At 49.1% G+C, this 10,539-nt stretch overlaps 1 protein-coding gene across 5 annotated transcripts in view; it reads right to left on the bottom strand.

The window, feature by feature from the left end:
* Positions 1-10,539, bottom strand: part of supt20 (SPT20 homolog, SAGA complex component) — a 39,948-nt gene that overhangs the window by 2,139 nt on the left and 27,270 nt on the right. For 2 of the 5 annotated variants that reach the window (XM_067434134.1, XM_067434135.1), the window contains exons 18-23: positions 6,820-7,081; positions 5,233-5,366; positions 5,091-5,146; positions 4,897-5,013; positions 4,229-4,319; positions 2,769-2,857 (exon numbers count right to left, since the gene is read on the bottom strand). In XM_067434134.1, coding sequence (XP_067290235.1) covers positions 2,769-2,857; positions 4,229-4,319; positions 4,897-5,013; positions 5,091-5,146; positions 5,233-5,366; positions 6,820-7,081 — 749 coding nt within the window. The remainder of the gene's footprint in view (positions 1-2,768; positions 2,858-4,228; positions 4,320-4,896; positions 5,014-5,090; positions 5,147-5,232; positions 5,367-6,819; positions 7,082-10,539) is intronic. The other 3 variants (XM_067434136.1, XM_067434137.1, XM_067434138.1) reach the window with 3 other exon arrangements.

Here is a 10,539-nt window from a genome sequence, read left to right as displayed (position 1 = left end):
TTCCACTAAACGCGTTTGGAGGAAGAAGAATGATGAGTACCATCCCAAGAACACCATCCCTACTGTGAAGCATGGGGGCGGCAGCATCATGCTGTGGGGGTGTTTTGTGGGGGCAAAGAAAGGCTACTGTACCAAATATTAGCATTGATTTTCTCAGGTGTTCAAATACTTATTAGCAGCTCAACACGTCACGCCGGCTCATAATTTAATTGAAGCAGAGCTGCTGGAGGGAAACACACACTCTTCACGGAGTGACGCTGGACACACACACACACACACACACACACTCTTCACGGAGTGACGCTGGACAGAGAGAGAGAGAGAGAGAGAGAGAGAGAGAGAGAGAGAGAGAGAGAGAGAGAGAGAGAGAGAGATGCATTCTGGGAAATCATGGGAACCACAAATAGGAACAGGAAAGGGTCGAGCAGTAGCCATGGGGAGAGGAAGGGGTTAAAGTGCAATGCAGCTGTGCAATGCACTCTCACACACACTCTTACACAATCTCGCTCACACACACACTCACACACTCTTACACAATCTCGCTCACACACACACTCACACACTCTTACACATTCTCTCGTTTAGTGCAAGTAAAACAGCAACTTCAACGGGCATCTAGCAGTCAGCTGTTACTGAGGCCAGTGTGTGTGTGTGTGTGTGTCATGATTAATCCTTCTAGAAACGCTCCTGAAGTTATGAAAGATTTGATCTCAGTTGCTATGGAAACATGCTTGAAGAAAACGCCACAAGCTCAACATTAAAGCAGAGACAGAAGAGCGGTCAGTCAAACACAGATGGACAGACATCGCAGAACACACTGACCTCTGACCTCAACACACCAGCATTCTGGGTAAACCTGTCCTGAGATGGCACGCACTGAAATATAAAGCGTACCGTGTCCGACTCTGATAATAGTCCTGACTGATCCTCAGATGTTAGGGTGATTAGTGAAGGGTCATGTGACTCTGAAGAGTAATGATGATGATGATCAGGAGTAACTCACTCTACTGTATAATCACAGAGATGATCTGACAACATTTAAAATCTTACCGATCTAAAACTTTTGAATATGTGATGTCATCAAACATAATAAAGCAAATAGGGTTTTGAATTCATGTGGTCAGTCACGGGGAAGCAGAGGTCAAAGGTCAGTCTGATACACACATGTCTGAGGCCCCGATCACAGAGCGCGTTCTTGCGAGGCGAAGGCGCACTGCGCTGCCTTTCTTGGTTGACATTTTTTAAATTATTAAAAGAGCAGTGCGTTTTTTAATGTTTCTAGGCAACCCCCGAATCAGCTGTCAATCAAATCAAGGTTACGGTCAACGGAAGCCCCGCCTCTCCATTCATTCGATTGGACAACAGAAAATAAACGCGATGACATCAGGCGCTTTACTGCTCAGAGGTGATTTTTGACACAGTTGTTGTCATGTGACTTCATATTTAGATTAAAGGGTCATGAAAGCTGAACCAAATGTTCTGAGATTTGAACAGAAGTGTGTTGAACATCCTGGAGGACAATATTATCATCTGCTAGTTTTAAATGTGGGAGATAACTAGTTCATTTAAACCTTTGAGCTCTAGTTTCAACTTCCTGATTTAAATTCATCTTCATGTCACTGCAATAATGCTCTTCTTACATTAAGAACATTTACTAGACAAGTAAAAGTAATTGTCTTGTTTTGGGGAAAATAACTCAAAATGAAGAGAGTTTTTGCTTAAAATAAGATAAATAATCTGCCAATGGGGTGAGAAAAATAATCTTGTTTTCTGTTTGAATTAAGATTATTTTTCTCACCCCATTGGCAGATTATTTATCTTATTTTAAGCAAAAACTCTCTTCATTTTGAGTTATTTTCCCAAATCAAGACAATAATACTGAGTAAGAACAGCATCTTTTGCAGTGCAGCGTGATGGGCTGTGATGATGTTTTCTTGTACTATAGTACGGCGATGACTCATCGCGGTCTCGTAATTATTGATGAGACTGCGTGTGTTTATCCAATGAGAAGACGTGCTGCTTAATTATTCATGAGACTGCGTGTGTTTATCCAATGAGAAGACGTGCTGCTTAATTATTGATGACGGCACGCACTGAAAGGCCTTTTCCTCTGACTGACGCTTTAATCCGTGAGATCGCTTACAGTAAGCCAGAGACGCATTAATGGATCAAAACGAGTGTTTGTTTCCGCTTTGTATGAGCGTCTCTTCAATAGATCCTGAGTCTTCACACACACTCGATTCGTCCGCACGGTGAGTGTAAGCGCTCTTCAGGCTGTTTAACCCAACGGCTTATAAAACGCCACTAAATAAGCCTCAAAACTTATCAGAGTTATCCAACAGCGTGTTCATTTACATTTTCAAAGCAGAGAACAAGCGAATGTCTGTGTATTTAACTGTGCACTGAATTATAGTCGTCACAGGATGTGTGTGTGTGTGTGTGTGTAAGGGTGAGCTTATAAACCCATGTGTGTATTGTGTTGTGTGTAACGTGATGGTCATTTGTGGGAAGCTTTGATGCTTTTAATGAACGAAATAAAACGTCTCCGCCGCTAAACCACGCCCACTTTTATAGCATTTTTCTAAACTGGTGAGAACGGAGTGTGCTGAGACGGGGGCTCATGAGCCTTTAACAATACTAGGAGGCGCCCAGGGCACATAAGCAACGCGCATAACGCTCTCTGCCAACCAAATCCATCAAAAAGGCGACTCGCTGCAAAAACGCGTTGTGTGATCGGGCCTACGGGTGGATGAGAGTTGCTGCATTACTTGGATCTGTGGCTGGTGCTGTTGCTGGAGCCTCGGGGACGGAAGGCTGGGCGCGGAGCCCTCCAGACCACAACCCAGCTGGGACAGCACTACCACGGACACGACGACGAGGAGGAGGAGGAGGAGGAACAGGGGATAAAAGGAAGAGTGTAGCCAAAAGAGGAAAAGTGGCATCCACCATTATGTTAATCAATGACAAACCCAAATGGTCAAAAACAGGTCTGATGCACTGCAAATATGCTCTTCTTATTTAGTATTTTTGTCTTGTTTCTAGTCAAAATATCTAACATCATATAATGATGTGAATGGGGAACAATTCTATGAGAGCAAAACAAACATGCTTAGACAACACACACACACACGCACACAGAGCCCTGTGGCTCATGACCACACACTGATGTCTGAAGACACGAACCCATCGGTTTCTGGGAGAAACTCAACCTGAGTTTCGTGAGATTCGTCTGATATGAGGTAAAAATAACATTTACCTCATATCAGACGAATCTCATCTAGTGTTCCCGTCCGCTATTACTGCTGTCTGATGAGGTCAAACTGGCGCGATCATAGATATATATATATAGAGCCTCATTCAGCCAATCCGCCACGCACTAATGAGGAATCTATAAATATATATCTATGATCGCGCCAGTTTGACCTCACCAGACGGCAGTAATAGCGGACGGGAACACTAGATGAGATTCGTCTGATATGAGGGAAAAAAAACATTAATACTGTTGAGTTTCTCCCAGAAATCGATGGGTTCGTGTCTTCAGACATCAGTGTGTGGTCATGAGCCACAGGGCTCTGTGTGTGTGTGTGTGTGTTGTCTAAGCATGTCTGTTTTGCTCTCCTAGAATTGTTCCCCATTCCCATCATTATATGACCGACACACAGCAGCGGCTGAGTTAAAAATCTTCATTTGTGTTCTCCTGAAGAAACACACACACCTACATGTGGATGCCCTGGGGTCAGCAGATCAACATCAGGCTCATTATTGGCTCAACTATCGCTTTAAGAAACATTTACAAGACATATTGTCCTGTTTTGGGAAAAAATAACTCAAAATGAAGAGAGTTTTTGCTTAAAATAAGATAAATAATCTGCCAATGGGGTGAGAAAAATAATCTTGTTTTCTGTTTGAATTAAGATTATTTTTCTCACCCCATTGGCAGATTATTTATCTTATTTTAAGCAAAAACTCTCTTCATTTTGAGTTATTTTCCCCAAAACAAGACAATTACTTTTGCTTGTCTAGTAAATACTTCTTGTTTTCAGAATTTTTAGATGTTTGGACTAGAAACAAGACAAAAATACTGAGGAAGAAGAGCATCTTTTGCAGTGTGAACTTCTGGCCTATGTTGAGATTAGTATGACACTACACATCTACATCCATTAGTACTCTACTGGTCGTGTTAGTGTCTGAATAACAGGAGAAGGAGAAGCGAAGGCTCAGGGCTTACCTGCGGCCTGAGGGGACATGAAGCTGCCCACGCCGGTCAGATTGATGACGGCCGTCTGTGGAGCGGTCAGGCCCTGTTCTGCAGCGTCAGCCTAATTCAAGATTTCAAGATCACGAATACTGACCATCACAAATACTGACCATCACAAACACTGACCATCACAAGTGCTGTATGTATGACCTGGCGATAAATGTGTAGGCCTATATAATGTTATATGCTAAACTGATTTTACTTTGGGTGCGGGTCGGTTCTATTTTAAGCGGGTTGGGTCAGGTGCGGATTTTAATTAGTGCTCCCTTTAGGAAAACGGGTCGGATGCGGTTTAACGCACCGCGGGTACGGGCGGGTGCGGATTTACAAAACCCGACCCATGCAGGACTCGTGACGACACACTGATTCTGCCAGAAACACAACAGTATGCTTGTTTTTTTTTTTTCTCCGACTTTCCCAACAAAAATCCTGAGCTGGAATGTATACGGCAAACTTTGTTTTATGCACGCGTTTTTCACGTGCATTTAATACGCACTTAATGGGTATTATACGCCCGAACCAACGTGTTGGGAAATCGGGCATTTTGTCCCGCATCATCTTTATTTCAAACGACCCGACCACCCGCCCATCACTGATGGTTGCGGCCCTACAGGAGCAGTAGAGTAGGGCTGGCTCACCGGCTCCCCCTGCTGCTGAGGGCTGGATGTGGCGGACTGACTGCTCTGCTGCTGAGGGGAAAACTGGGACAACTGCTGCTGCTGGAGAGAGTTAAAGATCAGCGGCCCCGTCGGGAGCTGGAGGAACAAAACACAACCATAAACAGGAGAGAAGGAGACCATCATCTCCACAACATCCATTACTGGAGAAGCACCTGAAGCAGGTTGAGCGGCCGCAGTCCTGGGCTGTTGTTCAGGCCGAAGGGTCCGCCTGCTGGGACATCATCAGCATTTTAATCTTCACTATAGTGACTGACAATGCGTAAAAGTGGACAGAAGAAAATGGCATAAGTTGACCTGCTGGGGCTGCGGGCTGCATGGCAGGAAGAGCTCCAGACATGAGTCCTCCGGAGGGCAGAAGTCCACAGGCCAGAGTCCCAGGATTACAGCCCAGCATCGGGTTAGAGCCGCTCATCAGGGTCTGGGGACTGCTGGAAGACAAACGTCAAGAGGTTAAGCCGGCTGCACAAACGTCTCAGACGGGTACATGTTCCCGCTTTAATTTATAGATTTATGGCCAAAACTGGTACTGCAGGCGTCTCCAAAAAAATCATTTTATGATTAATTGAAATAAATTTCTTACATACAGTTCCTTTAAGCATCTTAAGCATGTGCCGTAATTTATAAATTACGGCACATGCTCTCAATGCTGAACAGTTAGTCGATGCGTTCATGAGCTCAAGGCTAGATTATTGTAATGCTCTACTGGGTGGTTGCCCTGCTCGCTTAATAAACAAACTCCAGCTGGTCCATGATTGATTGATTGATTGATAGATAGATAGATAGATAGATAGATAGATAGATAGATAGATAGATAGATAGATAGATAGATAGATAGATAGATAGATAGATAGATAGATAGATAGATAGATAGATAGACAGATAGATAGATTATTGTAATGCTCTACTGGGTGGTTGCCCTGCTCGCTTAATAAACAAACTCCAGCTGGTCCAAACCGCAGCAGCTCGAGTTCTTCTAGAACCAGGAAGTATGATCATATTAGTCCAGTTCTGTCAACACTGCACTGGCTCCCTATTAAACATCGCAGACATTTTTAAATCCTGCTTATTCCTCAAAGCACTGAATGGTTTAGCTCCAGTACTTAAGCGAGCTCTTAACACATTATACTCCATCACGTCTACTGCGGTCTCTAAACTCTGGCCAGTTGATCATACCTAGAATATCTAAATCAACTGCAGGCGGTCGATCCTTTTCCTATTTAGCTCCTAAACTCTGGAACAGTCTTCCTAGCATTGTTCGGGAAGCAGACACACTCTGTCAGTTTAAATCTAGACTAAAAACACATCTCTTTACTATGGCATACACACAGAACATTAACTCTCATTATTCAGATCAATTGACTGATTGTTCGGCTGCATTAACGAGGTCAGCCGGAACCGGGAACACTTCCCATAACACCTGATGGACTCGATACACCATAAAGATGCTGTTAGTCTCTCTGTTTATCCCGAGGGTTACTGCAGTCAGCCGGATCCAGATCAGATGGTGGCGCCACCGCCAGATACAGAGATCGGCTGAATGGATTCAAAAACGGTAAAACTCAACTGTTCAACTCTAAGGGACTTGGAAAATGAGCCTATTTTCAAAAAAGTGGAGCGTTCCTTTAAAACGTTTAAATCTTATCTCAAGACATATTTATTTTCATTGGCTTTTAACACTGCTTAGTATGCTATCTCGGCTTATTGTTGATTGTTTATGTGTGTGCCTGTGCCTGTTCTTTTACTTCTTTATTTTCTTGTTTTACTTTGCTTTCTTTTATACCTCGTACAGCACTTTGGTGAACCTTGGTTGTTTAAATGTGCTCTATGGATAAACATTGATTGATTGATAGACACTCGTCACACTGTAGGATCGTCACTTACCAAACCGGGCCGACCACATTGATGAAGTTGAGGCCTGCAGGGCTGGTCATGACCTGTGAGGATGTGGAGCTGGAGGTGGGCAGAGGGATGGTCATGACGGGCAGTGCCATCTGCTGCGGGGCGAAGGGGGTCAGCTGCGGGAGGGCGGAGTCCTGAGGGGGCGGAGTCTGGGTCACTGAGGGCGTGGCCATCTGGGCATCGGCGGGGTGGGGCGTGGAGCAGGGTGTGTTGGTGGGGGTGGGGGGCTTCGGAGTGCCTGATCCTGATGAGGACATACAAGGAAGCAATTCATAAACTTTACTCTGAAGATTACACATCATATTATCAACATTATATATAGTAGTTTAACTCGTTCCCCGACAAACACAGAATTTTCCGTTATTTGTGAGAAAATGCCTCCGTGTTTTCACTGTCAGACACTAGGGGGCGCTATTACACATCTCCTGAATAAGCACAGAATCTCCTGATGAAAACATGCGAGCAAGACGCAGAACCAAGGGATCGCATGTAATCATATGCATATGTAAAATAACGTGATCATCATCATTAAACATCATATAAATCTAATCTATCTAATGTTAGGAAAAACAAGGAAACAATTCATAAACTTTACTCTGAAGATTATTACACATCATATTATCAACATTATATACTATAGAAGTTTGGAGGGATTGACCGCTGTGGATGGAGGGATTGAGCGCTGTGGGGTGGATGGAGGGATTGAGCGCTGTGGGGTGGATGGAGGGATTGAGCGCTGTGGGGTGGATGGAGGGATTGAGCGCTGTGGGGTGGATGGAGGGATTGAGCGCTGTGGGGTGGATGGAGGGATTGAGCGTGTGTGAGGGTGGATGGAGGGATTGAGCGCTGTGGGGTGGATGGAGGGATTGAGCGCTGTGGGGTGGATGGAGGGATTGAGCGTGTGTGAGGGTGGATGGAGGGATTGAGCGCTGTGGGGTGGATGGAGGGATTGAGCGTGTGTGAGGGTGGATGGAGGGATTGAGCGTGTGTGAGGGTGGATGGAGGGATTGAGCGCTGTGGGGTGGATGGAGGGATTGAGCGCTGTGGGGTGGATGGAGGGATTGAGCGCTGTGGGGTGGATGGAGGGATTGAGCGTGTGTGAGGGTGGATGGAGGGATTGAGCGCTGTGGGGTGGATGGAGGGATTGAGCGCTGTGGGGTGGATGGAGGGATTGAGCGCTGTGGGGTGGATGGAGGGATTGAGCGCTGTGGGGTGGATGGAGGGATTGAGCGCTGTGGGGTGGATGGAGGGATTGAGCGTGTGTGAGGGTGGATGGAGGGATTGAGCGCTGTGGGGTGGATGGAGGGATTGAGCGCTGTGGGGTGGATGGAGGGATTGAGCGTGTGTGAGGGTGGATGGAGGGATTGAGCGCTGTGGGGTGGATGGAGGGATTGAGCGTGTGTGAGGGTGGATGGAGGGATTGAGCGTGTGTGAGGGTGGATGGAGGGATTGAGCGCTGTGGGGTGGATGGAGGGATTGAGCGCTGTGGGGTGGATGGAGGGATTGAGCGCTGTGGGGTGGATGGAGGGATTGAGCGCTGTGGGGTGGATGGAGGGATTGAGCGCTGTGGGGTGGATGGAGGGATTGAGCGCTGTGGGGTGGATGGAGGGACTGAGCGCTGTGGGGTGGATGGAGGGATTGAGCGTGTGTGAGGGTGGATGGAGGGATTGAGCGCTGTGGGGTGGATGGAGGGATTGAGCGCTGTGGGGTGGATGGAGGGATTGAGCGCTGTGGGGTGGATGGAGGGATTGAGCGCTGTGGGGTGGATGGAGGGATTGAGCGCTGTGGGGTGGATGGAGGGATTGAGCGCTGTGGGGTGGATGGAGGGATTGAGCGCTGTGGGGTGGAAGGAGGGATTGAGCGTGTGTGAGGGTGGATGGAGGGATTGAGCGCTGTGGGGTGGATGGAGGGATTGAGCGCTGTGGGGTGGATGGAGGGATTGAGCGTGTGTGAGGGTGGATGGAGGGATTGAGCGCTGTGGGGTGGATGGAGGGATTGAGCGTGTGTGAGGGTGGATGGAGGGATTGAGCGTGTGTGAGGGTGGATGGAGGGATTGAGCGCTGTGGGGTGGATGGAGGGATTGAGCGCTGTGGGGTGGATGGAGGGATTGAGCGCTGTGGGGTGGATGGAGGGATTGAGCGCTGTGGGGTGGATGGAGGGATTGAGCGCTGTGGGGTGGATGGAGGGACTGAGCGCTGTGGGGTGGATGGAGGGATTGAGCGTGTGTGAGGGTGGATGGAGGGATTGAGCGCTGTGGGGTGGATGGAGGGATTGAGCGCTGTGGGGTGGATGGAGGGATTGAGCGCTGTGGGGTGGATGGAGGGATTGAGCGCTGTGGATGGAGGGATTGAGCGCTGTGGGGTGGATGGAGGGATTGAGCGTGTGTGAGGGTGGATGGAGGGATTGAGCGCTGTGGGGTGGATGGAGGGATTGAGCGCTGTGGGGTGGATGGAGGGATTGAGCGCTGTGGGGTGGATGGAGGGACTGAGCGCTGTGGGGTGGATGGAGGGATTGAGCGTGTGTGAGGGTGGATGGAGGGATTGAGCGCTGTGGGGTGGATGGAGGGATTGAGCGCTGTGGGGTGGATGGAGGGATTGAGCGCTGTGGGGTGGATGGAGGGGATTGAGCGCTGTGGGTGGATGGAGGATTGAGCGCTGTGGGAGGATGGAGGGGATTTGAGCGCTGTGGGGTGGATGGAAGGATTGAGCGTGTGTGAGGGTGGATGGAGGGATTGAGCGCTGGGGGTGGATGGAGGGATTGAGGCGCTGTGGGTGGATGGAGGGATTGAGCGTGTGTGAGGGTGGATGGAGGGATGAGCGCTGTGGGTGGATGGAGGGATTGAGCGTGTGTGAGGGTGGATGGAGGGATTGAGCGTGTGTGAGGGTGGATGGAGGGATTGAGCGTGTGTGAGGGTGGATGGAGGATTGAGCGTGTGTGAGGGTGGATGGAGGGATTGAGCGTGTGGTGAGGGTGGATGGAGGGATGAGCGCTGTGGGGTGGATGGAGGGATTGAGCGCTGTGGGTGGATGGAGGGATTGAGCGCTGTGGGGTGGATGAGGGATTGAGCGTGTGTGAGGTGGATGGAGGGATTGAGCGCTGTGGGGTGGATGGAGGGATTGAGCGCTGTGGGGTGGATGGAGGGACTGAGCGCTGTGGGGTGGATGGAGGGACTGAGCGCTGTGGGTGGATGGAGGGACTGAGCGCTGTGGGGTGGATGGAGGGATTGAGCGTGTGGGTGGATGGAGGGATTGAGCGCTGTGGGGTGGATGGAGGGATTGAGCGCTGTGGGGTGGATGGAGGGACTGAGCGCTGTGGGGTGGATGGAGGGACTGAGCGCTGTGGGGTGGATGGAGGGACTGAGCGCTGTGGGGTGGATGGAGGGATTGAGCGCTGTGGGGTGGATGGAGGGATTGAGCGCTGTGGGGTGGATGGAGGGATTGAGCGCTGTGGGGTGGATGGAGGGATTGAGCGCTGTGGGGTGGATGGAGGGATTGAGCGCTGTGGGGTGGATGGAGGGATTGAGCGCTGTGGGGTGGATGGAGGGATTGAGCGCTGTGGGGTGGATGGAGGGATTGAGCGCTGTGGGGTGAATGGAGGGATTGAGCGCTGTGGGGTGGATGGAGGGATTGAGCGCTGTGGGGTGGATGGAGGGATTGAGCGCTGTGGGGTGGATGGAGGGATTGAGCGCTGTGGGGTGGATGG

This window comes from Pseudorasbora parva, chromosome 23, assembly GCF_024679245.1.
Source record: "Pseudorasbora parva isolate DD20220531a chromosome 23, ASM2467924v1, whole genome shotgun sequence".
Lineage (NCBI taxonomy): Eukaryota > Metazoa > Chordata > Actinopteri > Cypriniformes > Gobionidae > Pseudorasbora > Pseudorasbora parva.
Note: the sequence above shows the minus strand (reverse complement) of the source record. Positions and strands in the feature narration are given on the sequence as shown.